The 24,284-nt window shown below is 63.3% G+C and overlaps 8 protein-coding genes across 8 annotated transcripts; 4 read left to right on the top strand and 4 right to left on the bottom strand.

The window, feature by feature from the left end:
• Positions 1 to 2,434: 2,434 nt before the first annotated feature.
• On the top strand, positions 2,435 to 4,108 carry EMIHUDRAFT_70361 (ATP synthase delta chain, mitochondrial; the record flags this gene model as incomplete). The annotated part of the gene is made up of 3 exons (XM_005790176.1): positions 2,435 to 2,773; positions 3,318 to 3,388; positions 3,646 to 4,108. The coding sequence occupies 3 exons, from the start codon at positions 2,435 to 2,437 to the stop codon at positions 4,106 to 4,108; spliced, it is 873 nt and encodes a 290-aa protein (XP_005790233.1).
• Positions 4,109 to 5,654: 1,546 nt separating this feature from the next.
• On the top strand, positions 5,655 to 6,162 carry EMIHUDRAFT_225057 (acylphosphatase; the record flags this gene model as incomplete). The annotated part of the gene is made up of 3 exons (XM_005790175.1): positions 5,655 to 5,730; positions 5,806 to 5,943; positions 6,017 to 6,162. 3 exons carry the CDS (start codon positions 5,655 to 5,657, stop codon positions 6,160 to 6,162), a joined length of 360 nt encoding a protein of 119 aa, XP_005790232.1.
• A 109-nt stretch (positions 6,163 to 6,271) lies between these two features.
• On the bottom strand, positions 6,272 to 7,421 carry EMIHUDRAFT_440267 (hypothetical protein). The gene is made up of 5 exons (XM_005790174.1): positions 7,054 to 7,421; positions 6,906 to 6,979; positions 6,717 to 6,839; positions 6,561 to 6,642; positions 6,272 to 6,478 (listed from the first exon to the last, which is right to left on the bottom strand). Exons 1-5 carry the CDS (start codon positions 7,352 to 7,354, stop codon positions 6,387 to 6,389), a joined length of 672 nt encoding a protein of 223 aa, XP_005790231.1. The 5' UTR covers positions 7,355 to 7,421; the 3' UTR covers positions 6,272 to 6,386.
• A 4,806-nt stretch (positions 7,422 to 12,227) lies between these two features.
• Positions 12,228 to 13,883, top strand: EMIHUDRAFT_70323 (hypothetical protein; the record flags this gene model as incomplete). The annotated part of the gene is made up of 2 exons (XM_005790173.1): positions 12,228 to 12,410; positions 12,507 to 13,883. The coding sequence occupies 2 exons, from the start codon at positions 12,228 to 12,230 to the stop codon at positions 13,881 to 13,883; spliced, it is 1,560 nt and encodes a 519-aa protein (XP_005790230.1).
• Positions 13,884 to 15,088: 1,205 nt separating this feature from the next.
• On the bottom strand, positions 15,089 to 15,808 carry EMIHUDRAFT_225053 (hypothetical protein; the record flags this gene model as incomplete). The annotated part of the gene is made up of 1 exon (XM_005790172.1): positions 15,089 to 15,808. The coding sequence occupies one exon, from the start codon at positions 15,806 to 15,808 to the stop codon at positions 15,089 to 15,091; it is 720 nt and encodes a 239-aa protein (XP_005790229.1).
• A 472-nt stretch (positions 15,809 to 16,280) lies between these two features.
• EMIHUDRAFT_225052 (hypothetical protein) lies at positions 16,281 to 17,092 on the bottom strand (the record flags this gene model as incomplete). Its single annotated transcript, XM_005790171.1, has 4 exons — positions 16,281 to 16,375; positions 16,500 to 16,680; positions 16,808 to 16,833; positions 16,981 to 17,092. 4 exons carry the CDS (start codon positions 17,090 to 17,092, stop codon positions 16,281 to 16,283), a joined length of 414 nt encoding a protein of 137 aa, XP_005790228.1.
• Positions 17,093 to 18,662: 1,570 nt separating this feature from the next.
• EMIHUDRAFT_109596 (hypothetical protein) lies at positions 18,663 to 19,169 on the bottom strand (the record flags this gene model as incomplete). The annotated part of the gene is made up of 1 exon (XM_005790170.1): positions 18,663 to 19,169. The coding sequence occupies one exon, from the start codon at positions 19,167 to 19,169 to the stop codon at positions 18,663 to 18,665; it is 507 nt and encodes a 168-aa protein (XP_005790227.1).
• A 36-nt stretch (positions 19,170 to 19,205) lies between these two features.
• On the top strand, positions 19,206 to 23,620 carry EMIHUDRAFT_225049 (hypothetical protein; the record flags this gene model as incomplete). The annotated part of the gene is made up of 14 exons (XM_005790169.1): positions 19,206 to 19,277; positions 19,411 to 19,539; positions 19,658 to 19,936; positions 20,038 to 20,076; positions 20,338 to 20,520; positions 20,673 to 20,711; positions 21,606 to 21,668; positions 21,719 to 21,826; positions 21,886 to 21,984; positions 22,124 to 22,238; positions 22,545 to 22,635; positions 22,797 to 22,944; positions 23,049 to 23,259; positions 23,328 to 23,620. The coding sequence occupies 14 exons, from the start codon at positions 19,206 to 19,208 to the stop codon at positions 23,618 to 23,620; spliced, it is 1,869 nt and encodes a 622-aa protein (XP_005790226.1).
• Between the last annotated feature and the right edge of the window lie 664 nt (positions 23,621 to 24,284).

Genomic DNA, 24,284 nt, shown 5'->3' with positions numbered 1-24,284 from the left:
GGCGGCCACCCCCACCCAGACGCCCTAGGCATATGACTGTAGGGCCCCAGAAGGCTAGCTGGTAGCTTCATTTGTAGTAGCACAGCCGCCGGTGCTAGAGAGGGGTCCGCAGAGGTGGCGGGCGGGAGGGTTGAGAGAGAGACCCATGACCATCCCATGACTACATGGACATGGACATGGACCACACTCACATGTCTTTGCATGTAACTTTGTTATACCCTCAATGGGGCACAAGAAAGAGGCTCTACGGGGTCTGTGTACGGTCTGTGCTGCTGTCGGGCTGTCAGGCTGTCAGCGCTGCTGTCAGGCCACTGTGTGCTGTCGGGCTGTCAGGCAGCTGTCAGGCTGTCACGTTAGGGCCTGACAGCGACGGAACCCCTCGCCTGCCAGACTCTGCTGTCAGGCTGTCAGACACGTGCTGTCAGACTGTCAGAGAAAGTGCTGTCAGCGCTGTCAGGCTGTCGGGCACTGTCAGGCGCTGTCCGGGGGTTGCTGTCAGGCTGTCAGACCAGGGCTCAGCTGGCGGCCCGCTCGCGCCGAGCCCTCCTCGGTCCTGCTGGCAAGCTCTGAGCTGCCACGCTCGATACCTCTGCGCCTCCTCTGTAGCCCGCGCCTCTGTAGAAGTCGAAGGAGGGTGAGCAGCACTCCTCGCAATCGTAGCATCTCTCTCTCTCTGTAATGTACGATTGCTAGCACCTACGCTCGCAATCCTACATCTTCTAGGACTAAGAGCAGCTCCGCTCCCAAGGTGACAACCGGTGACGCCTACGACTACTACCAGCGCGCTCGCAATCCGAGCAAAGTCTAGCTAGCTAGGATTGCGAGCAGCAATGCTCACAATCCGAGCAACATGCCTCCGATTGCGAGCAGTAGCGCTCGCAATCCTACATCTTGTAGGACTATGAGCGGCGGCGCTCACAATCGTACCCAAGATCCAAGGATTGCTAGCAGGCGCACAGAGGGCACTCCCAATCGCTCCAGCCGCGAGCGCTTGTGAGTGAGCGCGCCGGGAGGGTCTCCTCACAATCCAAACAGTGATCGCACCGATTGCGAGGGGACCCGCTCGCAATCCTAGAAGTCGTAGGACTGTGGGCGGTGTCGCCGTCGCAAATCGGCGAAAGTTCTAGGATTGCGAGCGCTACTGCTCGCAATCGGAGGCATGTTGCTCGGATTGTGAGCATTGCTGCTCGCAATCCTAGACTTTGCTCGGATTGCGAGCGCGCTGGTAGTAGTCGTAGGCGTCACCAGTCACCTTGGGAGCGGAGCTGCTCTTAGTCTTAGAAGATGTAGGATTGCGAGCGTAGGCGCTCACAATCGCACAGAGATGCTACGATTGCGAGGAGTGCTGCTCACAATCCTTCGACTTCCAGGATTGAGAGCGAGGCTGCTCTCAATCCTAGCGGTCTACAAAAGAAGGTTCACCCGCACTGGCAGGTAACACGAAGAAGAATTTGTGCTGACCACCAGCGTCTCGCATCCACCCATACCGCGTTGGTGTCCAGTCCGAGCCTGAAAACTGTTCTTCACCTTCCTACCTAACCTCACTAAGCTTTGACACCAAAGAAAAAAAGCCAATTCCCGACTTGGGCCCTGCGGGCAGCCTTCTCTCGAGCGAGGTCTCGAGATGTCGAGATACACAAAGCGGCCAAAACCCTGAGGGAGGGTGTAGAGGATGTAGAGTGTGGCTCCGCGGCTGGCGGCGCGGCGGCAGGGGCGGGCGGCGCCGCAGGGCTCGCGCTCGCAGGCGGCTCCGTGGCCTGCGCCTGCCGCTCGTGGCGCACGGCGCGCTCGAGCTGCGAGTGCGGGTGCAGCTGTACGATGACGTCGCCGCTCTGCGTCGCGGTGAAGGAGACCGAGTACGGCGCTTCGCCGTCGTTCTTCTTCTCCGCGTAGACGAGCGCGTAGTCGCACACCTGTCGTTGGTGGTCAGTGAAGATGGTCTCTGTGCAGCGCTCGGCGGAGCCGACGCGAGAGAAGTGCCGCCTGAACGCCATGCGTTCAGGCGCTGTTTTGACCTACCTACATTCTTTTCAAGCTGCCTGTTCAAAATTCTTTTTTCAGCCCCGACGCCGAAAGGGAGAGGTGTTTTGCGCCACCTCTCAGCCTCCCCGGAACCTCGACATCCTCACAAACCACCCCGCCACTACCGCCTCCCCCCCGCCCCTCTCCCGCCCGCTCTCTCATGAGCACCGGATGCGGCGCCTGCACACATCTGCCCCGCGCTTCGCCATCTGGACTGGCGTCCCCACCAAAAGCCTCCGTAATACAGCTGCAGTCGTCCCCCAAAGACGGGCCTGCGCCGTCACACAGCCGCCACATGCGTTCCAGACGCTCCCTCACCGCTCTCGAATCCCCCACGTCCTCACTCTCTCCTCTCTTTCCCTTGCGCCGCGACCACGACCGTCCGCCGCCGCTGCAGGGCACACAGCCGGCGATGCTTTCCAACGCGCTCCGCACCGGCGCGCGGCCGCTGGCAGCCGGCGCGCTGCGCAGCTCTCTCGCCCGGCAGGCTGCACCGGCGGCCCGCCTCGTGCACGCGACGCGCGCGGCTCGCGAGGATGCTCCAAAGGCGCGGCGCAGCGCTGCACCCTCGCCCTCTCGCCCTTCCCCCCCTGCCACTGCTGCCTCGCCCAATCTCGGTCGCAGCCGCTGTCGCAACTTGCCCTGCCCGTTGAATCGCCACACTCCTTCAGCTGCCCCCCCCCCCCCCCCCCAGGTGGAGATGGTGATCCTGCCCGGCGTGGACGGCCAGTTCGGCGTGATGCCCAACCATGTGCCACAACTAGACAGAGAGAATGTGCCCGCCACAGACCGACGGGCAGACAAGACAGGGAGCGGCGAGACTGCAGCCAGCCTGGGACACCGACGCGGTAGGGGAGGGGGGAGAGGCAGCGAGACGGAGAGACGGTCTCACCGGAGCACACACAGACACACGGACAAGCCTCTGCCCCCGCCTCGAGTCCAGCCACCGCCGCCTTGTGAGCCAAGGCTCCCCCCCCCCCCCTCCCCACATGATCGCTACCCGCCCCCGGCTCCCAGCCCCCTCCACAACCGCGAGCCAGCGGCCTCTTCACGCCTCTGGCCGTGTGTGGTCGAGCCCCCTCCACCCCTTCCGCCGCCGCCGCCGCCATCACCGCCCTCACCATCACCGCCGCCGTCGCGCCGCCGTCCACTGCCCTCACCGCCTCTCCCGCTGTGCCAGGTCCCGGCCATCGCCCACAATCTCCCACAATCTCCCACAATCTCCCACAATCTCCCACAAGCTGTGCCAGGCCCCGACCATCGCCTAATTACTTATTCATTCTTCTCAATCCTAGGTCCCGACCATCGCCGAGCTCAAGCCGGGCGTGGTGTCGGTTCAGGAGGCGGCGGGCGGGCCACTGACCAAGTGCGAGATAGCCGAGACCTCAGCCGAGATCAGCCGAGATAGCCGAGACCTCAGCCGAGATCAGCCGAGATCAGCCGAGATCAGCCGCAGCTCCGCCGCCACTCGCTACCTGAGACGAGCCGGCGTCGGCTCTGCCGTTGACATCGACCTGGAATCGACATTGGCCCGGGCCGTGAGCGGCGTCTCTGCACAGACCCTCAGACACCCCCTCCGTTTGCGCCGCGTGCGAGGCTGTGTCACGCCCGTGTGCGGCGCAGGTACTTTGTCTCTGGCGGCTTCGCCTCCATCGGGGAGGACTCCAAGCTTGCCGTGTCGACGCTGATGGCGGCGCCGCTCGAGGAGCTCGACGCGGACGCAATCAAGACGGGCCTGGCGCAGTACCAGGCGGCATACGAAAAGGCGCGCCGCGCCCCAGGGTTGAGCAGGGGCCCCTCTCGGAACCTGCGGGGAGCTGCCTCGGAGCTTTCTTGGAACCTTCGGAGCCGTCTCGGAACCTCCCGAGACCCACCCGAGCCCCTCCCGAGCCCCTCTGATACCCGCCCGAGACCCGCCCGAGACCCGCCCGAGACCCGCCCGAGGCCTTTCCCCAGGCGACCGACGACATGGTCAAGTCCGAGGCGGAGATCGGCGTCGAGGTCTACCAGGCGATGTCGTACGCCATCTCCGAGGCGTGAGCAGCGGCGCGGAGTGGCGTGTGTGAGAGGGCCGGGGGGTGTTTAGAGGGGCCCGGTGTGGTGGGGAGGGCCCGGCGCACCCGGGGGAGGAGAGCGGGGGCGGCGCGTTTTGGGGCGGGTCCGCTGGGTCCTGGGATCGCGCGCGCGGGTTAGGCCACCGGAGAGCCTACGCTCAGTGCCCCTCGTCCCTGTTCTCTGTCCGATCATGGCCAAAGGCGGTAATGGAGAGATCATAAAACCGTAAAATCAAGCCGCGCAAAGCTGCAGCAGCGCCTCAAGGGCATCGCCAACACGAGACAGCTACAGCGCGGCGCGTGCGGGCCGTGTGTACATAACACACAAGGGCCGTGTGTATAAAACATGCGACCACATGCTGCCTGCATCGGCACTACCGTACTTCTACTTGCTACGCCGACGGAAAGCGAAGGCCCCTGAAATAAGTCTGATTTGCACTGAAGTTGCCTGTTCTGAGGTCAGATTCCTTCCGCCGCGGCAGTGATTGGGCGGAACAAGGTCGCCGCCGGCCTGGTCCGCTCAGCGAAATCAGCCTTGCGAAGCGGCGCCGAAGGCGGCAGCATCGGAGACTTTGGCACAGGCCGCTTGGGCGTCTGCGGAACCCAACTAGGAGAAGGCACCACAGACAGGCAGCCTGCAATTGCCTGGGACAGCTGCAGGGAGCAAGCTTGCTCCGACGCGGCACCGCCCATGCCAAGGCGGCAAAAGCTCACGACCAAAGGGAGATGCGGCGCTGACCGACGCGGAATCGCCACTTCATCAGCGCAGACCAACCCTCGGAGAAACGTCTTTCGGCCCTTTCCCTGCGAACGCGCACCCCCCTAGCTAGGGGTCAGGGCTCTCTAGCCCGTAGCCCGATCCCGATCATCCGGCCCGCTGGGTGCGCTTCTCAGCTCCCCGGCCCTGGATGTGAGGTTACTGACTGCACTCCAAGTGCTCCAAGTGCATCTTAAGGGCGTAGACCTCTTCTACGCCCTTACAGTGGGTTGCGGGCATTAAGAAAACGTCGGTGAAGAAACCCTACCAAGCGATTTCCGCAAAAATCTAAGAAACCACGGCGCGCCGCAGTTGTCCCCAGACAAGGTTAGAGAGATTTTTAGAAGCCAACAAGAAATGTGTCACACAGAGTGATTTGCGCTCGGCAGCTTGTCGACTACCTTCTTCAAGGTTATGGGAGCGGCCATAACAGGTGTTATGGCTGTTATGGCTGGCTGCTCATAACACCCCATAACACCTAGAGAGAGGAGTGTGGTGCCTAGTGTTGTGAGAAAACGTGACTAAATTGGGAGTCTTTTGTTGGCGGTTAGGTAGGTAGGTAGAAAGGTGAAGAACAGCCAGGCTCGGACTGGACACCGACGCGGTATGGGTGGACGCAAGACAGATTGGCGGTTGGGCGGAAAAGAAAGAAACAGAGGGGGCGCAGCGGCGCTGCCAAACGCCAGCCCCCGCGGTGCGCGACGCACCGAGAACTAACTCATCTTCGCCCTGGTCAGCGCGGTCGCGCTTGGCGTCTCTCTCTCTCCCCCCGAGGGAAACTCGGCTCTCGCGTCACAGCACTCAGGTCTCAGCACAGACGCATGAGCAAAGCCACGGCGAGGCTCTCGAGGGCGCACATCTTTGTCTCGGGCCGCGTTCAGGGCGTGTACTACAGAGGTAAAGGAAGAGGATAACCCTCCCGCGGACCCCACCCCGGCCTTATGCAGACCTTGTCTGCCCTTCGTGATGCAGACACCACCAAGGCCAAGGGTGAGAGGCTGGGCCTGACCGGCGTCGCGTATAACCTCGCGGATAAACGCGTGGAAATCGTCGCGGAGGGGCCAAAGGCCGCAATTGAGACACTCGTGGAATGGTGCTGGAAGGGCCCAGGTGTAGCGCCTCACTTCCTCACCGCCCGTCTCCATGCCCGCCCTCACCGGTTCTCCCGCCCCGTTCCTCGCAGAGGGGGCTCATGAGGTGGGCTTCTCGAACAAGCTGACGCGCAAGCGGCACGTGAGCGGAGTGGAGGTGCGGTGGGAGCTCGAAGAAGAGCTGGGCGCAGCGCACCAGTATGCGGGCTTCCTCAATGGTGGGACTAAGAGCAGCTGAGCGCGCGGTGGCATCACCCGTCAGCTGTGAGCTGTGCACACTGCACAGCCGCTGCGAGCGCTGCGCAGGTGCAGCTAATGAGCTTCCAGCTATTGTGGTCGGAATCTCGGAAAGCGCGCGAAGGTGTTTTAGGACTTATAGCGTGGTAGTCTGTATTGCGCAGATAGGCAGAGTTCTTTTGTGGCGTCACGATCACGCATCATGCATCACACTTCAATTATGATTCAAGACCCGAAAATCTTCTCCGCGCCTGAGCTGATGCCGTCCGTCACCGAGGCGAACGGGTTGCTCCCCTTGAACGGGTCCGTCGGGTCGCCTGACGCGTCCAAGGCGGCAGAGGGTGGCGGGGTCACGGGCCAGGCGCGGCAGCCCGGGGTGTGGCTCTTCTGCACAGTCACCGTACATGGCGCGCGAGGGGTCCTTGATCTGCAGCGGCACGTCGACGCAGCCGAGGTCCTCGCGGAGGCAGTAGTCGATGGCCTGTACACGGAGGCGTAAATTCGGGTGACGAACCAGAGAGGGTCGGCGCGCTAGGGGCAGAGAGGGCGGGGCGCGTCGACGGCGCGGCGGATGGCCACATCCTCGCCATTCTCCTTGACGAAGAAGGTATTGCCAAAGGTGGACTGCAGCCGCGTCCAGAAGGTGTTTGGCAGCTGCAGCTTCGCGCCCTCGGCCACCTGTGTGGTGTGGGGGAGAGGGGAGCTCGGACATGCGCCACACGAGCTGATTTAACGTACGCACACGTTAAAGTTGAGCATGTTTGAGGTGCCCTTGGTACCCTTGTCGGCGACGAGCACAATCGACTTGTCGTCGAGGCCTGCGCGTGTGGAAGCGCACGTAAGAGGAATCGGCGATGGTAAAAGAGCTGTGTGCCGCTGCGACGACTCGCACCCCAATAGTCTTTGATGGCGAGGCCCGGTGTGTTTGGGTATTGCTGGCAGAGGACGCGCAGCTTGAAGCCAGTCTCCGCCTCGATCTTGGCGAGCTGCGTGTCCATCTTTGTTCGCTCGCCCGATGTGAGGAACTTTTGGAGGTCAATCACTCTCTGAACAGGCCCTGTTGGGAGCAGCTCGGGCTTGTTCACGCCTTCCGGCCGCGCCAAGGCGGGCAGCGACGGAGCGGACGTTAGCGCAGCGGCGAGAACCAGCGGCACGTGCTGCAATGAGCGGCGGCTGAGCGCGTCGAACTTCATCAGAGTAGCAGCGAGTCTGGAGGAGCAGGGCCACCCACGACGAGCGAGGTCAGCGGCGAGGTGCTTGCTGGCGCGCAGCACGTTTTCTTTTTCTTTGCTTTTCCGCACTGACGAGAGCTGGCGAGTACAGACCACGCCTCACTTTTTCACAGGGGGGATCCGTCTGGGAAAACATGCTGAAGCCGCCAGGCAAAGCTTGTGCTGTGAATAGAAGGCCCCCGTGGTCTGTCTGTACTCGCCAGGCACGCGAGGTCGGTAGCCCCTGCCTGGGGCGAGGCGTCGGCGCGAGCAATGCTCTCAAAGGACTGCGTGCGTGCGTGCGTGCGTGCGTGCGTGCGTGCGTGCGTGCGTGTGCGTGTGCGTGTGTGTGTGTGTGAGTGTGTGTGTGTGTGTGTGTGTGAGTGTGAGTGTGTGTGTGTGTGTGTGTGTGTGTGTGTGTGTGTGTGTGTGTGTGTGTGTGTGTGTGTGTGTGTGTGTGTGTGTGTGTGTGTGTGTGTGTGTGTGTGTGTGTGTGTGTGTGTGTGTGTGTGTGAGAGATTTTTAGCAATACCAAACAACTCTTTGTTGTGTGTGTGTGTGTGTGTGTGATTTTTATTAACCAAGAAATCCCGACTCTCACAGTGATTTGGGCTCGGCAGCTTGTTAGCCCTCAGCCGAAGCTGGGGCCGGTCCCGTAGCCGAGAGAGCCCGCGCCGGGTGAGTTCGACGCGGTCGGGGGGCCTTGCGGAGAGGCCAGCGAGGTGGCGATCGCTGTACTTCATGGGGGTCATCAGGTGACCGCGACTGACACTCTGGGGGGATGCGGGGGCCCTAGCGGGTATCCATGCGGGGGGGGGGATGGGGTCCCATGGCCCGCCGCAGGCGCCGATTTTTTTCCAGAATGAATTTTGTCCGCGATTTTCTACTTGTTTTCATGGGAATTCGACGTACTTGCGGCCATGCTATCACGCCTTGCGACAGCCTGTCGGCGCTGCTGACCGTGCCCTGCTGCACAATTGATCACCTGCATAGCTCGCGGCCTTAGTATCAAGCATTCAGTGACGACCTGATCGTACGGCCAGTAGGAAGGTGTCCTTCCATCGTGTGCACGCTTCTGGCGCAATGCGCGTCGCCTCGGATTGGCTGCTGGCACTCTCGAGGCTATGCCTACACAGGTTGTCAAACGTTAACTTTGGGCCTAACAGTTGCACTATTGTTGGCTGAAATCCTCAACGTTGTTCAAGTGTTCTCCCCAGCCCAAGCTGTTACTGTTTGTTACTGTTGTTACTGTTGTTCAGTGGTCAGCAAGCAGAAAATGCCAAAAAACCCGGGTAAAACCCGAAAATACCTGGGTTTTCCCGGGTATTTTCGGGTTCTACCCGCACTGGACACTAGAGATCGTCGTGGGTCACTGCCAGGCCTTCCTTGTTGTTGTTCAGCCGGCCTAACGTTAGCTACTGTTGTTGGGGAGCCCCACTGTTGTTCTGTTGTTACACTGTTAACACTAGCAACACTGTTCAGCTCTTAACGTTTGACAACCCTAATTGCGAGCAGAGGCGCTCACAATCGTACCCATATGATACGCATGATGGAAGGATTTAAGCGCACAGAGGGCGCTCCCAATCGCTCAAACGCGAGCGCTTGTGAGCGCGCCATATCCAAACAGTGATCGCACCGATTGCGAGGGGGGCTTGCAATCCTAGAAGTCGTAAGGACTGTCGTGTGAGGGGTATCGCTCATCTCTGGAGCGCGCGTTCACAGTGACCGTCCGCAAAAATCAGTAGTCCTCCTTCGGGAATGTAAGAAGAGCTACATACACTGAGAGAGAGAGAGAGAGAGAGAGAGAGAGAGAGAGAGAGAGAGAGAGAGAGAGAGAGAGAGAGAGAGAGAGAGAGAGAGAGAGAGAGAGAGAGAGAGAGCTTGTAGCTCGATCGGTCACACCGCCATCACTGACGTCTCCCAGTGAGACGATGGAGAGAGGGGGGGTTGGACGACAACTGCTTCATAACGATCGGCTGGCGACCCGTCAGGGTCGCCAGTTGAGCTAGGGAGTGTGGCGATGGCCGCCCAAAATGCGAACGAAGGAGATAAAACGTCAAGCGGCGACGTTCCGTGGGAAGGGACACCTCGCTTGCTTTTTATCGCAATCCTTACACGCTCAACTTACCGATAACGGCGTTGCCGCCGAGAGCACCAAGGGGCAAGGTGCAGCCAAGCCGTCCGAGGGAGAGACAGTCTCCCTCGCTGCGCGTTTCGAGCGCAACCTGGCAGACGGGTCGGGGCGCTCCCGCACGCGTGCGGCGGGAGCGCCCCACGTGGGTGGATCGAGCCGCAGTGGCTTGGGGGTAGGAGGAGCCAGGGCCACCAGACAGTCGAGCGTAGAGAACAGCTGACGTGTCGCGGTGCCCGGTTGCTCCAACCTGGGCTGGCGGCATCCTCGACCCGCTCCAGCGTCGCGAGCGCAGTGCGCACCCCCGAGAGGCCGGCGCCCGACGCCACCATCGCGACATGGGCGACAGCCGCATCGCCCTCGAGTGCGTCGAGCAGGAATCGGTAGTGCTTGTTGAAGAAGCCCGGCGGTGGCAGGGAAGAGCGCGTGGCGCGTCTGGCTTTGTCTGTGTGTCCATCCAGCGGGTCTACCTGAAGACGCCAGCCCTGCGAGAAAAGGCGGTCGGCAAAGCACCGGCCGTCGGGCGGCGTGTCGTGCTGCCGCCCGCCGCCGCGCAGGCTGACCACATGGTATTCGTGGCGGCGGGCATCGCTCGCGCCTACACGCACACGCGCCCTCTCTTCACCATCTTGCAGCACAACAAGTCGGGCGCAGAAAGGGCCTCCAACGTGTTTGCGCGGCAGTACCTCAGCAGCGAGGGCCGCATGTGCGAGCCGCTCCTCTGGGTGGGCCACTATCCCAAATGGAAGCGCAACGCTGGCGGCCAGTTCGGCCGGATGACCACGCTTTGCGACGGCGCCGATCTGCTCGCATTGAGCGGCAAGCTCAACGTCTCGGGCAGTGCCGAGTGCAGCAAGCTCTGCGACGAGCTTCGAGACAGCGGAATGAGGATCTGCGACGGCTTTGACCTGCACATGCGGCGAGACGGCATGGACTGCTGGCTCAAGCAGGGCTGCAGCGGTGCGTTCGAGGTGCCGTCACGGGCAGTGGTATGTGGATCGCGCCGGTGCGGGTGGCGGCGCATTCGGTATCCCCGCACCGCCGGCGAGGGAATAGCAGATCGGTTGCCACGCGCAAACGCGGGGCACGAGACGCGCCTCCTGGGATCCAGCACCAGCGTTGACCACGTCAGCACCGCGTTTGGCGATGCTGCAGTCGCTCCTTTCTCCTCTCCCTCTATCGACCCTCGGCAGGAGAGCGCTGCCGCTGTTGCAGAGATTCGCTGCCGCGTCAGTGACGGTGGCCCGCTCCCCACCGCGCCGATTGCGGCTTGCATCGTCGATGCGCACTGGGATGCGGGCTTGCGGGACGTGCTGGCGCACGCGCTGCAGATTCTCGACGTGCCAATTTACTGGCTCCACCCTCCGAGCGCTTTTCCAGACTCTGCGCTGCTCGAGTCTCTGTGGGTCCACGAAGCCACAAGCCAAAGCACCGACACCGCCGATGCCAAGCTGCGAGCAGATGAGGACGCACGCAATCGACGCCGCATCCGAGACGGTGTGGCGAACAGCCGCCTGCAAACCTGCAGCTTGCCGATCACGGAGGGGGGGGGCGAGACGTTCACCTCGATGCGGCTGGACCCGAGCTTTTATGCGCAACTTCCGTCGCCGCATGTGCTCTTCTTCGACCGCGACGTCGCCTTTTGCACCGGCTCGTCGCGGCGGCTCTCTTGGTTCATTGAGCAGCAGTACACGTTACTCGGCGCGCCGTTTGACCCACGCAGCGACGCTTGCCGCGTTGCAAAAAGCGCGGACAGCTGCTGCTGCGACACTGGGCTCGCACTGCTAAACACAGCACAGGTATCACAGATGCTCGAGCGTGCGAAACGCGACCCGGCGGCTCCACTGGACCGGGACGTGGTGCGCCGGGGGCACGATGGCACCCTCTTGCACTACGCTGCTCATAACACCACCGAGTTTCGCTTGCCGCCGCCACACGCTGCGCAACTCTTTGCGGTCGGGGGCCAGTGGGACATGGCAGCGGCGAGCGAGTCGTCGGACTGGCCGACGCCATTTGGCGTGCGCCGACCCTGGCAGGCCATACTCGGCCAGGACGAGCCTCTCAACCCTGAGCTCGCTCGATTGGTGCAGCAGTGTCCCGAGGCAAGGAGGCTATGCCGGAAGGCCGCCAGTACTTGCGTCAACGGGCGGGACGAGGCCGCCGATGTCGCAACCACGCAGAGCCGGTGGGACGCGTTAGGCCAGTGCCATTCAGCCCAGCGGTTTGTCAAGCTGGCATGCGGTGACATAAGTGCGTTGTACAGTTGATGCGACATGCGAGTGCTGGTGGTCTCGATCCTGCTCCTCCTAGTATAGTGGTCTCGATCCTGCTCGCTGCTCCTCCTACTCGAGTATAGTACTCCGGAGGACCCTGGGCCCCTGCTGGCAGCGGATTTTTCGTTGGTGTGTGAGAGGCAAGTCGGAGTCTTCTCTCTCGTGCGTCGACGCTTAAAGTTGTCGCCCATCGGGCACCATCTCGAGCGTTTTGAGTCGTTCGAGGCTGCACTTCCTTTTTTTTCGGCCCGTGTTGATGATGAGAGCAGCACACACAGCCGAACCGACGGCATCCATGAGCAAACAAGACGTGGCGGAGTATCTCAACAAGCACGACTTCACGAAGCCGCTTGAACAGGCCGTGAATGCCGCGATTCTCGCGCGGGCCGCTGACCCTCAAGCGTTCCTGCTTCAATGGTTCGCAAAGCTCTCAGCCAACGGGTCGAATGCGATGAACGACACGGAGCAGCAGGGCGAGGCGCAGCGGGCCGTCTGCAAGCTGGATCACAACAGGAAGCTCGACATCTACTCGCAACCGTCGCGGCTGCGCGCGACGGGCATCATCTGCACCATCGGCCCGAAGACCAAGGCCGTCGAGCAGCTCACGATGTTGCGCCGCGCCGGCATGAACATCGTGCGCTGCCGCCGCGGCCGCCCGCCGCCGCGGCCGCCGCCGCCGCCGCCACCGCCTGCGCTGACGCCGCGTCCGCGTCGCCGCCGCCCTCGCCAGGTGCGGATGAACTTTTCGCACGGCTCGTACGAGTACCACGGCGAGGTGATCGACAATGCGCGCGCATCGGTCGCGGCGGAGCCGCTCGACGGTCGGCTGCTCGCCATCGCGCTCGACACCAAGGGTCCCGAGATCCGGACGGGGATGACGGCGGGCGGCGACGGCGTGATGCTCGAGAAGGGGGCGCGGCTCCTCGTCACGACGGACGCGAGCCAGAAGGACGTGTGCTCGGCGAGCCAGATCTACATGGACTACGCGAACCTGCCCAAGGTGATGTCGGTCGGCGGCGTGATCTTCGTCGACGACGGGCTCATCGCGCTCAAGGTGGCGGCGATCGACGCGGCGGCGGGCACGCTCGAGTGCGAGGTGGTCAACTCGGGGCTGCTCGGCTCCAAGAAGGGGTGCAACCTGCCGGAGGTGGATGTGGACCTGCCGGCGCTGTCGGCCAAGGACCGGGACGACCTCGCCTTCGCCGTCTCCAAGGACGTGGACATGGTGTTCGCCTCCTTCATCCGCAAGGCGTCGGACGTGCACGAGGTGCGCGCGTGCCTCGTCGCCGCCGACCCGGTGGTCGGCAAGCGGATCCGAATCATCTCCAAGATAGAGAACCACGAGGGGATGCGCAACTTTGACGAGATTCTCGCCGCCACCGACGGCGTCATGGTGGCGCGCGGCGACCTGGGCATCGAGATCCCGTCGGAGAAGGTGTTCCTCGCGCAAAAGATGATGATCGCAAAGTGCAACGTCGCGGGCAAGCCCTGCATCTGCGCGACACAGATGCTTGAGTCGATGACGAGCAACCCGCGCCCGACGCGCGCCGAGGCGTCCGACGTCGCCAACGCGGTGCTCGACGGCGCCGACTGCGTGATGCTGTCGGGCGAGACGGCCAAGGGCGCGTACCCGCGCGAGGCGGTCGCCATGATGGACCTCGTGTGCAAGGAGGCGGAGGCGGCCATCTACTACAAGGAGCTGGCGGCGGACCTCGACCTTCTGCGCGAGTACCCGCTGGCGACCTCGGAAGCGGTCGCCGACGCGGTTGTCGAGGCGGCGGACCTGAACGGCGCGAGCCTCATTCTCACGCTCACGAGCTCTGGCAACTCGCCGCGCCTCATCTCGCAGAGCCGGCCGCGCTGCCCGATCATGGTGCTCGCGAGCGACGTGCACCTCGCTGCATCCCTCAACCTGCATCGTGGCTGCATCCCCTTCCACTACCCGCACCCGCGCGAGGAGAGCGACGAGGACTGCCGCTTTGCCTATGGCCTCAAGCTGGCGCGCTCTGTGGGGCTCGTCCAGTCGGGAGACACAGTGCTCCTCGCCCACGGCGCGAAGTCGGGGACCAGCTCGCTCGCCTCGTTCCGCATCATCATGGTGGCGTGAAGGGGAGCGTGCAGCCCGCGGGGCAAGGGGCGGCGCTGGCATGTGCATGTGCATGTGCATGTGCATGTGCATGTGCATGTGCATGTGCATGTGCATGTGCATGTGCATGCACACAAGCGCCGCAGGGGGCCACCGTCGGTGGTGAGGAGAGAGGTTGTTTGTACGTTCCAAGGACCATGTGGTGCTGCTACACTGTACGTCGCGCGCGCCGAGGGGGGGGGGGGGGGGCACCGTCGGTACTTGTCGATATGACATATGTGTGTGGGGAAGAAAACGGGATATCATCGTTTCTCGTTTCATGCGCTAGGCCCAGCGTTTTTTTTTATCTCTCGGTGAGTGGGGGGCCGAGCCGCCTCGGGGTGGCGGGCGGGCGGGCGTTTTGAAAAACAGAAAACAGAGGGGGGGCAGGGCCCCCACTACGATTAGACACACGCACCTGGCTCCTGGGACAAGGCGAGAATCGCAGCATGCAGTTCAGCGGAAAGGGCTAAGGGGGGGGGGGGGGGAGCCGAGGGGGCGACGTCCCGACACGGCAGCTTGGAGCTGACCCCAGGAGAGAGAGAACAGCGATGGCAGCCCCAAATGACCGTAGACAGAAATGACGAGCCGACAGCGATGCAGCGGCAGCGCGAAGGCGGCGAGGAGGGCCCGCGCTGCAGAGCTCCGCCGGGCGGCGGCAGAGACATCGGCGGACGGGGAAGCACGCGGGACGCACGTCGGCATAGGAGCCAGGGGGGTGGGCTGGGAGAGTTGAGTCAGATGCAACAGCACCGTCTCGGCAGCGAGGCCCATGATGGCGACGGCGGCGACGTAGGCGAGACGGCGGCGAGGGTGGCGACGGTCACGATGAAGGTGGCTTGACGAAATGGATGACGCCGTCGCGCAACATGACATCCTCGCTGTCGTCGTCCTCTAGGCGGCGCGCAGCGCCGCTCTCGCAGGCTGTTTTTGACGGTTTCTACACTTGGTTTTTGTTTTCAGTCTAGGGGGTCCGACCCCCTCAGAGGCGGCGGGCGGGCGCCCACTCACCGAGATATCAAAAACGCTCGGCCCTACACACAGAGATTTGTGTACCGCGGGCGCGGCGCCTCGTCCTCGATATGATATTCCGAAAGAAACAAGACTCTAGAGATGTTCCTTGCTACCTAGATCCTACTGACGTAGCCGTAAGACTAAGAGTAGGGCTAGCCATGTGCTCGGTGCCATCACTCGGCATCGCGCCCTGCGTCGCACAGCGATCCTAGCTCAAAGGCGTCCCACTTGGCCGCGTGGTAGTCGGCGACAACATGATTCAAGCCCGCCAGCCCCATCGCCACGCTGCTGACGCCGATGACGCCACCAAGCGCCAAGACGATGATAGACTCGCGCGCATAATTGCGTATGAAGTAGCTGGCGATACCCTGTCCTACCAGCGTCCCGAGGGCGCCAACCGCGCCGTACCAGAGGCCGAGGTCGAGACGTAGCATGCCCGCGAGGAGGAATTGCGCCGTCGTCGCCGAGGAGGTGAAGAGGACCATGAAGGCGGAGGTTGCCGAGGAGACGACCGGGTTGATGCCGAGCTCGAGCATGAGCGGACCCGTCATCATCCCGCCGCCGATGCCCAGCAGACCGGCTGCGACGCCAGCAATCATGCAGAAGGCGGGCAGCCGCATGAGCGCCCCCCGCTCCCAAGCGATATCGCCCTCCAGGGCTTTGAGGCCCGCCTCTGCCTTGCGCCGCTGCAGGCTCGACAAATGGCAGCCGACCATACACGTGACGGAGACCATGCCGAGGATGCTCAGCGCGATGAGCATCCAATAGAGCCAGCCGCCGCAGGGCACCGCGAAAAAGAGCGGTGCTGCGCCGTGGCCGCCCCTCAGCAATGCCATGCCGAGCACGTACCCCCAAGAGAGGACGAGCACCGCTAGCAGGCCGCAAGGTGCCATCCTCTCGCTGTCGGACAGGCGCCGCGCCGCGACGGCAGCGCCCTGCCAACCATCCGTGTCAAGGCCGCCACGGCCCTTCCCACTCCCTCCGGCCTCAGACCCGCCCACACTCCCTCCGGCTGAGCAGCTCGCCTCCTCGAGCCCATTATCGTACCTATTCAGAGTGGGTGTGTGACCGGCGCTACCGCAGGTGCAGCTCACGCCTCCTCGGGAGCGCTGTCGGGTGCCCCATGTCTCGGGCCCTCGCCACACCCACAATAATCGCCTCGCTTAGGCTCCGCTGCAGCTTGGGCAAGTTGTCGCAGCCGCCGTGCGCGGCGTTGCTCGCCGCCGCATCTTCCTTGGCCCACAACGCTAACCCCTTGCGCAGCGTCTTGCGACAACTATCGACAGGAGGGAAGCTGCAAAGGAGAGAGCAACCCTCCCTGTCCCGCCCGGGATGTGTGCGTCTCAGCCCTAACCCCTATCTCGGCTACATCTCGCACGTGTAGAAGAGCAGTAGCACGAGCAGCGACGTCACCAACCACTCTGGGAGGATTGTGTTCAGTAGCACCCCAGCCACCGTCCCTGAGATCGTGGGAGCGACGTGTTTGAGGGCGGTTAACTCTTGTCCCCTCCGGCGGATGAAGATGTCGGCGGAAGCGAGCGGTAGGTAGTTGATAGTGAGGCGCGGTGTTTCCACCCCGCAGACCTGCGAGCGTCATCGGCTCAAACACCACCGCGACATTGTACGCGATCACAGGTCGGTCGGCGAGCGGGTGGCGCCTGCGGCTCTGGATGGCAAAATTGGCCAGCGCAGCCCCGCAGATGGTCGCCTTGGACAGCGGGATGGCGAACCGCCCCAGCTGCAGCACCATCATGTAGAGTGGCACCTAAAGCGAGCTGGGGGGTTACTATGTGGTACAGGCTTTCCAGAGATCGGTGGGGGTGTCATAACATACTGCGTGCTGCGTGGGACCCTGACTACCCTCCCAAATTGCTGCTTTCGTTGAACGGCACCAGCAAGCCGCCACCGCCGATCCCGCCTGCAGGAGGGCAGGGGTTGTAGGTTGAAGGCAGTGACTCGTGCGGCTCCGAGGGTAGAAAAGCACAAAGAAGGAAAGTGGGAGTTGGTGATGAACTTGAGGTGCAGAGGGATAGGCTTCAGCGCGCAATCCAGGGAGTAGACGCACCGATGCTCGCCACTGTCACGGTGAGGAAGGCGCAAAGTGATCCGAGCAAGTCACGGGTAGGGTCGGCAAAGAGCGGCGCCGCCGACTCATACGATGGCACTCGCGGGTCCATTTGTCCGCGAGCGGGGAGAGACAGCGTCGCATGACGCCAACGACGACGAGGGACGGACGAGGGATGTTGGCCAGACCGCCTTACCGATTGCATCATGGTGCAGCGGCTGAGTTTTTTCTCCTCCACTTGAGCACTTGAGCACTGGATAGGGTCGATTCCGCATGGTACGGGACCCCTCGATCGTCTCGCCCTCCCTCACTGGTGTGTTTTCTCCTCCCGCAACTGCTGGGCGACTCCCGGCCCAGTCTGTGCACTGTTGCACTGGGATAGGGTCGATTCCGCATGTTACGGGACCCTCGATCGTCTCGCCCGCCCTCACTGGTGTGTTCAATGGTTGGGGGGGGGGGGTCCAGTCTAACAAACAACGTGAGGTACACGCTGCTGAAGCAGTGTCATCCCCCCCCTCCATCATCTCCATCATCTCCCAGGGAGACGTCGGCGGTGATGGCGGTGTGACCGATCGAGCATAACGAGTTACGCAAGAGGAAGGAACTTGTTCCAGCATGATCAGGAAGTGGTCATGCACTGCCTCACTGACTGGGCCTGAGATCACCGTACGACGCGTCCGTCACCTTCCGGGTGTGTGTGGGTCAGTCTTCTGAATTCGCAAGTTACGGAAGATGCAAAGAAACGGAGGAGCAACGAGCGCCCTGGCGCGAGCCAAAGACACTCCCTCCGTAGACACTGATTGATCACGCACACGGGTGGTGGTGGGTCACAACGAAGCACGAGAGCGTGCTCGACAGAGCGAGAGGGCGCAGCGCTCTGCCGTCCGCCGACGAGAGAGACGGGGAAGGGACAGCAGCTGCGCAATGTGATCCGTTCTAATGAAGCGCCATCACCGCTGACGTCTCCCAGTGATGCACATGCACAACAACAACAACAACAACATGTACATGTACATGTGCATGTGCATGTGCATGTGCATGTGCATGCACACATGTTCACATGTGCATGCACATGTCCATCCTGCTGCAGGCAGTGTGCACTGGAGAGGGCCCCGCTGGCGAGCAGCTGTCCATGGACGAGGACGACGCGGACACGGTTGCTATTGCGAGCGCCGTGGTGGACTTTTGCTCTCGAGCGGCGGCGCTAGCGCGTGGGAGCGCTAGCGGCTTCCGGCTAGCGGGCCTAGACGCTAGAGCCGCGCGAGCTCTGCTCTGACTGTGCCGCTCTCATTCACTGTGTAAATACCTCTGAAAATTCTATGCCATGACACCCATGTTAGAGTTTGACTTGGAGGCTTGGGCTCTGGGGAGCGAGTTTGAGCTTTGTGTTTAAATAAATAAATAGCACGGACACCTCTACTAGGAGATGGGTAAAAAGGAACAGGTCCCCGCCCTGCGGTCTTTGTGCAGGGTTCTTTGTGGTGTGGTCGAGCTTTGTCGTTTGTGTTTGACTGTGGCGTTTTATTTATTTATTACCTGTCGCTGTCTTCCCGACGCTCGAGCACGACGACTACGACCCCGGCCCCTTAGCAGAGCGCATCAGGCGCGACACTGGACGGGACCACTCCTCCGACGACTTCTCCTGACCAAGACTCATGCGGCTCCGGCTCTACTAGTGCAACTCAAGCCGCCTCGGACCGCTCATCGACACGAATAATGTGCCAGCCAAACTGCGTCTTGATCGGACCGATGATTTGGCCGAGCTGCTCGCTCGTTTGGCTGAAGACCGCCTCGTCGAACTCTGGCACCATCGCGCCGCGCTTGAACTCGCCGAGGTCGCCGCCACGCGCGGCACTCGGGCAACTGGAGTACGTGCTGGCTGCGCTCTCAAACTCGATCTCGCCGCTATCGAGTTTGCACTTCACGTCACGCGCACGCGCCTCCGCGTCCTCAGCATTCTCCTTGAACCCGAAGAGGATGTGCGAGGCGCGTGCCTTCCGGTCGTCTGTGAGTGCCGCAAACGCTGTGCCGAGGTACTTCTTGTTGTATTCGGCGATCTTGGAAAGATTCTCGAACAGGTTCGCGGCCGGCGGCGAGGAGCGCGGGGGGGGCACGGCGGCCGGGAAACGAGCGGCGGGCAGCACGAAGCCGCAGCTCGCAGAGAGCAAGAGAGCACACCCAAGAGCCATAATTTTAATAATATAAAAAAAATTTGGAAGGCGGCGATGAAGAGCGTTCCGGCGCGATTCATCCGCCAGCACATGGCAAAAGAAAATACCCTCGCCGCGGCGTTGCCAGTGCGCTACTGCCCAGCCCGCCACCTTCTCACCCCACTCCCCGACCCTCCGCCCTTCCCTCCCCGCTCCCCGCCCACTCGCTCGCGCCGCCGCCGCAGTGGGCGTCCCCGCCTTCTTCCGCTGGTGCGCGGAGAAGTACCCAAAGATTATCGTCGACGCCGCCGAAAGCGACCCCGCCGCGCTCGACCTCTCGGCTCCCAACCCAAACGGGATGGAGTTCGACAACCTCTACCTCGATATGAACGGCATCATCCACCCGTGCGTCCATCCCGAGGGCCGGGAGGCGCCCAAGACGGAGGAGGCGCCAAGCGCCCGCCCGCAGCCAGGGCCCGGCCGCGCTGCCAGCGGCCACGCCACTCCCGACTCACGCGTGCGCACAGGCGATGTTTGTGCTCATCTTCGAGTACATCGATCGCATCTTCTCCGTCATCCGGCCGCGCAAGCTCCTCTACCTCGCCATCGACGGCCCGGCGCCGCGCGCAAAGATGAACCAGCAGCGATCGCGCCGCTTCAAGGCAGCCAAGGAGCGGGCGGAGAAGGCGGCGGTGGAGGAGGAGCTGAACGCCGAGCTGCGGGCCGCCGGGCGTGAGCCGCCATCCTCCGAGGGAGGAGGCTTCGACTCCAACGTCATCACCCCTGGCACCGCCTTCATGGCGCGCGTCGCGCGCCAGCCGCAGGAGATTGTGGAGATCAGCCGAGATCAGCCGAGATCGGGCGAGACTAGGCGCGACTCGCCAGCTGGCTGCAGTACTACGTGCAGGCGCGCATCCACTCGTGCGAGGCGTGGCGCGGCATCAAGGTCCTCCTCGCACACACACGCACGCACGCACGCACGCACGCACGCACGCACGCACGCAACTCACACAACTCACACACACACGCAGATACGCACATCCACTCACTCACACACACACGCACGCACCGCTCACCCACGCGCACCGGGCCTTGCACTTTCAATGCCGTGTGGGCGCCTGATCTGAGACGGAGTCGCGAGGGGTTGCCTGGGACCTTGCCCCACGTGAGAGTACGTGGGGAGACACCTCACCTCACCTTCACTTAGGTCATCCTTTCGGACGCGACGGTTCCGGGCGAGGGCGAGCACAAGATCATGGAGCACATCCGGGACCAGCGCAGACTCGACGGCTACGAGCCAAACTCACGGCATGTCATCCACGGGCTGGACGCGGATCTGATCATGCTCGCCCTGGCGACGCACGAGCCGCACTTCACCATCCTGCGCGAGGTGAGGAGCAGCAGTCCGCGAGGAGCCCAGCAGTCGACTCTGTTGAGCCGCACTTCACCTCGCGCCGCTGGGCCGTACTCTCGGCTACTCTCGGCTCCTCTCGGCTGATCATGGCTACTCTTGTCCCGCGCGAGGTGGTGCTGGACCGCAAGGCGCAGGCCAAGCAGCAAGAGGCGCGCGCCAACGGCGCCGTGATCGGCCCGCCAAAGCTGCAGATGCTGCAAATCTGGGTGCTGCGCGAGTACTTGTGCAAGGAGTTTGGCGGCGCGGACGAGAACTTGTTTGGCGCCGTGCCGGGCGGCTTTGACCTCGAGCGCGTGGTCGACGATTTTGTCTTTCTCTGCTTCTTCGTCGGCAACGACTTCCTGCCGCACATCCCCGCCCTCGAGATCCGCGACGGCGCGACTACTAATCAACCACGAATTAACCACGAATTAACCACTAATCAACCACTACTTAGCACATCCCTGCCCTCGAGATCCGCGACGGCGCGACTACTAATCAACCACGAATTAACCACTAATCAACCACTACTTAGCACATCCCTGCCCTCGAGATCCGCGACGGCGCGACTATAGACCGCGCCGGACCCGCTCCAACACACCTGCAGCGCGCAGCGCCACACACAACCACACATCGCCACACACAGCCACACACACCGGACAGCCACACACACCGGACACAGTCGCGCAGTCACACCGCCACACCGCCACACACAGCCACGCCGTCACCGCCGGGCTCGAGATTCCGCGCCTGTCTATTCCACTCTGGCCACACTCTCGTGTCTAGGCGCGATCGACATGCTGATCCTCGCGTACAAGCGGCTGATGCCGCAGCTTGGCGGGTACCTCACCGACGCAGGGCGAGTGCACTTGCCGCGCACGGAGGTGCTGCTGCGCGAGGTTTCTTCGTACGAGGACGAGCCGTTCGAGCGGGCGAGAGGCAGAGAGAGGGCGAGGGGCCGCCGCGGTCTCACAAGAGGCAGTCGAGAGTAGGACGAGATCTTCGAGCGCGCGCGCCGGCGCGAGGAGGGGCGCGCGCGCGCAGAGGCGGCGCGCAAGGTTGCCAGCGGGGGCGCCGTCGAGGCGGGCGCCTTTGGCGGCCTCTACCCGCCCAAGGAGAGGCGGCAGCAGGAGCTGCACGGCGCGGTCGCGGCGTGTCAAGGATTGAGGACTGAGTATGCATGACTGATGATCAGGAGCTGCACGACGCGGTCGCGGCGTATGCGGCGTCTGCGCGCCGCGTCGCCGCCGACCCGCTGCCGCTGAGAGGCCTCTCGGGCTTCCTCAAGGCCGACGGCCCGCCTGTACGTGCGCGCCACGACCCGCGGCGGCTAGATCTCGTCTTCGCACCTCTCTCTGCTAGGCTTCGGCTCACTTGTACGCCACACTCCACGGCTGCACCTCGACCAACACGGGAGACGGCGCCGTCGAGATTCGGTTGGCCAAGAAGAAGCCGCCAGGCGTTGCTGCGTCGGCCGCCGCGTCGGCTGCCGCGCAGGGCGGCGAGGCGGCCGCGCCGGACGACTACAAGGCGCGAATCTCGGCGAATCTCGGCGAATCTCGGCGAATCTCTGCTCATTTCCGAGCCGGACGATTGCAAGGCGCGGGTGCAGAAGCTGCTGGAGGCGCGGCAGGCGGCCGAGTTTCGGGCCGGCGGGTGGACGGTTCCCGACTTGTGCCTGACAACAGAGCGGCATGTCTCTGCTAGGCGGAGGAGTATGCGCAGGTGGATACCGTCCGGTACGGCCAGAGGGACTGGAAGGAGCGGTACTATTCGTCCAAGCTCCAGATGCCGCGGCAGGACGAGGCCGCGCGCCGCTCCGTCGTTGCGCACTACGTGCAGGGGCTGTGCTGGGTGCTCATGTACTACTACCAAGGGGTGCAGGACTGGGGGTGGTACTTCCCCTTCCACTACGCGCCCTGCGCCTCGGACCTCGTCGACCTCGCCGACTTCGCAGGCGGGGAGAGGAGGGGGGACCTTGCCACTCCTCTCTTCGCACCCTCCCCGCCCTCCTCTCTTAGGCGGCGCCTTCGAGGAGGGAGCCGCCTTCTCCCCCTTCGAGCAGCTGATGTCCGTCTTCCCTCCCGCGTCGGGCCACGCGCTGCCCGCCGCGTACCGGCAGCCGAGACTAGCCGAGATGAGCCGAGATGAGCCGAGACTAGCCGAGATTAGCCGCGCACCGGCAGCCGAGGACGACACTTGTGTGGGCGCCGCATGGCGCGCCCGCGACACGCCCGTCACCACCCGCTAGGCAACTGATCACCACCCGCTAGGCAACTGATGGTGGACGCCGACTCGCCAATCATCGACTTTTACCCGATCGACTTTGCCGACGACCTCAACGGGAAAAAGTACGCGTGGCAGGCCATCGCGCTGCTCCCGTTCATCGACGCGCCGCGGCTGCGCGCCACGCTGGCGCCGGTGCGCGCGACGCTGACGGCGGAGGAGGCGGAACGAGCCGAGGCGTCGGGGCGCGCACGGCCATGAATTGCCCCTCTGATCGCCATGCGGTACGTTGTCTGCAGGCGGATCGCGACAGGCACGGCGACGCTCTCCTCTTTGTCTCCTCCGCCCAGCCCATTGGCGCCATCTGCGCCGCCGTTGCCGCGGCGCCAGTCAGCGCGCCGCCGGTGCGCTTGGATGCTGCTGCGGCGGAGTCGCTCGGTTTTGGCGGGTTTGTGCGTGCGAGCGCGGCGTCGCGCCGCCAAGCCGGAGAGGCGCTCCCGCCGCCACCGGGTGCGACGCGTCCAACCCCCCCCCCCCGGCTCCCCGCGAGTCTTGAGATTGCGCCGTGGCTCCTGTAGGCGGCGCGGAATACAACTTGCCGCCGATACCCGCTTGCGCCACGGTGGGGGTCTCCTTTGACCCCCCCGCCAAGCAGGCACACCTCCCGCGGCTGCTGAGGGGGCAGATACTCCCGCAGCCGACGCTCTCGAAGCACGACCAGCCGCAGTTCTCGCGTGACGCGGCGGCAGCCACGCGCAGCATGGAGGCGCGCTTCAGCTCCGCGCCGAAGCGGCTCATCTCTGGTGCCTTGGGCCGTTCTTCGGGCAGCTATGGCGGAGGGGGGACAAGCACCTACAGACCAGGGCGCTGAGAGCTGGCCGGCGTTGGTTCGGGCAGCCACAGCAGCGGTCAGTGGCGGGTCGCGCGCCGGTGCCGCACTCACCGGCGCGCGGATAAGTTGAAACTTACACAAACAGGCAGGCACGGAATGATTCGAGGAAAATCATTCGGCCTAGGCCTACCCTAGCTGTTAACAGCTAACCGCCATTGTTAGATTACGGTAGGAAGGTGAATGAACAGCCAGGCTCGAATGGACAGCCAGGCTCGGAGCATGGAGGCAAAATGTCCCGCCGTCCGATGCCCTGCTTGCCGTCTGTTGCCGCCGCGCCGCGCGCCCGACCGCCGACTCTTAGTCTTACCGTGCCGCGCCGCCTTTACACACACACACCTTGACCTCTTGCTCGACCGAGTTTGCGTTGAGGAGCGAACCGAGCCGCCGGGGTGTGTCCCGCAGCGGCCTCGCTGGGCCAGAAAGTCGGCCCGCGAGTGCTCCGCAGCAGCCTCGCTGCGTCGCTGGGCCAGAACATCGGGCCCGCGAGGTGGATGCTAGCATGAGCCCGATCCGTCGCAGTGCTCTTGCGTTACGGCGGTAGTGATCTAATCACCCGAATGCCACGTTCGGATCGCTTCTCATCGCAAACCCTGTCAGCAGTTCACCCCTCGGGTATGTTCGTAAGACCTACCTACAGCTACAT

The sequence above is a fragment of the Emiliania huxleyi genome (genome assembly GCF_000372725.1).
Source record: "Emiliania huxleyi CCMP1516 chromosome Unknown EMIHUscaffold_121, whole genome shotgun sequence".
In the NCBI taxonomy this organism is placed as follows: domain Eukaryota; phylum Haptophyta; order Isochrysidales; family Noelaerhabdaceae; genus Emiliania; species Emiliania huxleyi.
This window is presented reverse-complemented; position numbering and strand designations above follow the sequence as displayed.

Coding starts and splice junctions, on each gene's coding strand:
- EMIHUDRAFT_440267 (XM_005790174.1), bottom strand. CDS start 7,354: ATGAAGTTCGACGCGCTCAGCCGCCGCTCATTGCAGCACGTGCCGCTG. Junction 6,840..6,905: donor CAAACATGCTCAACTTTAAC/GTGTGCGTACGT, acceptor CACACCACACAG/GTGGCCGAGGGCGCGAAGCT. Junction 6,479..6,560: donor CCCCTCGCGCGCCATGTACG/GTGACTGTGCAG, acceptor TGGACGCGTCAG/GCGACCCGACGGACCCGTTC.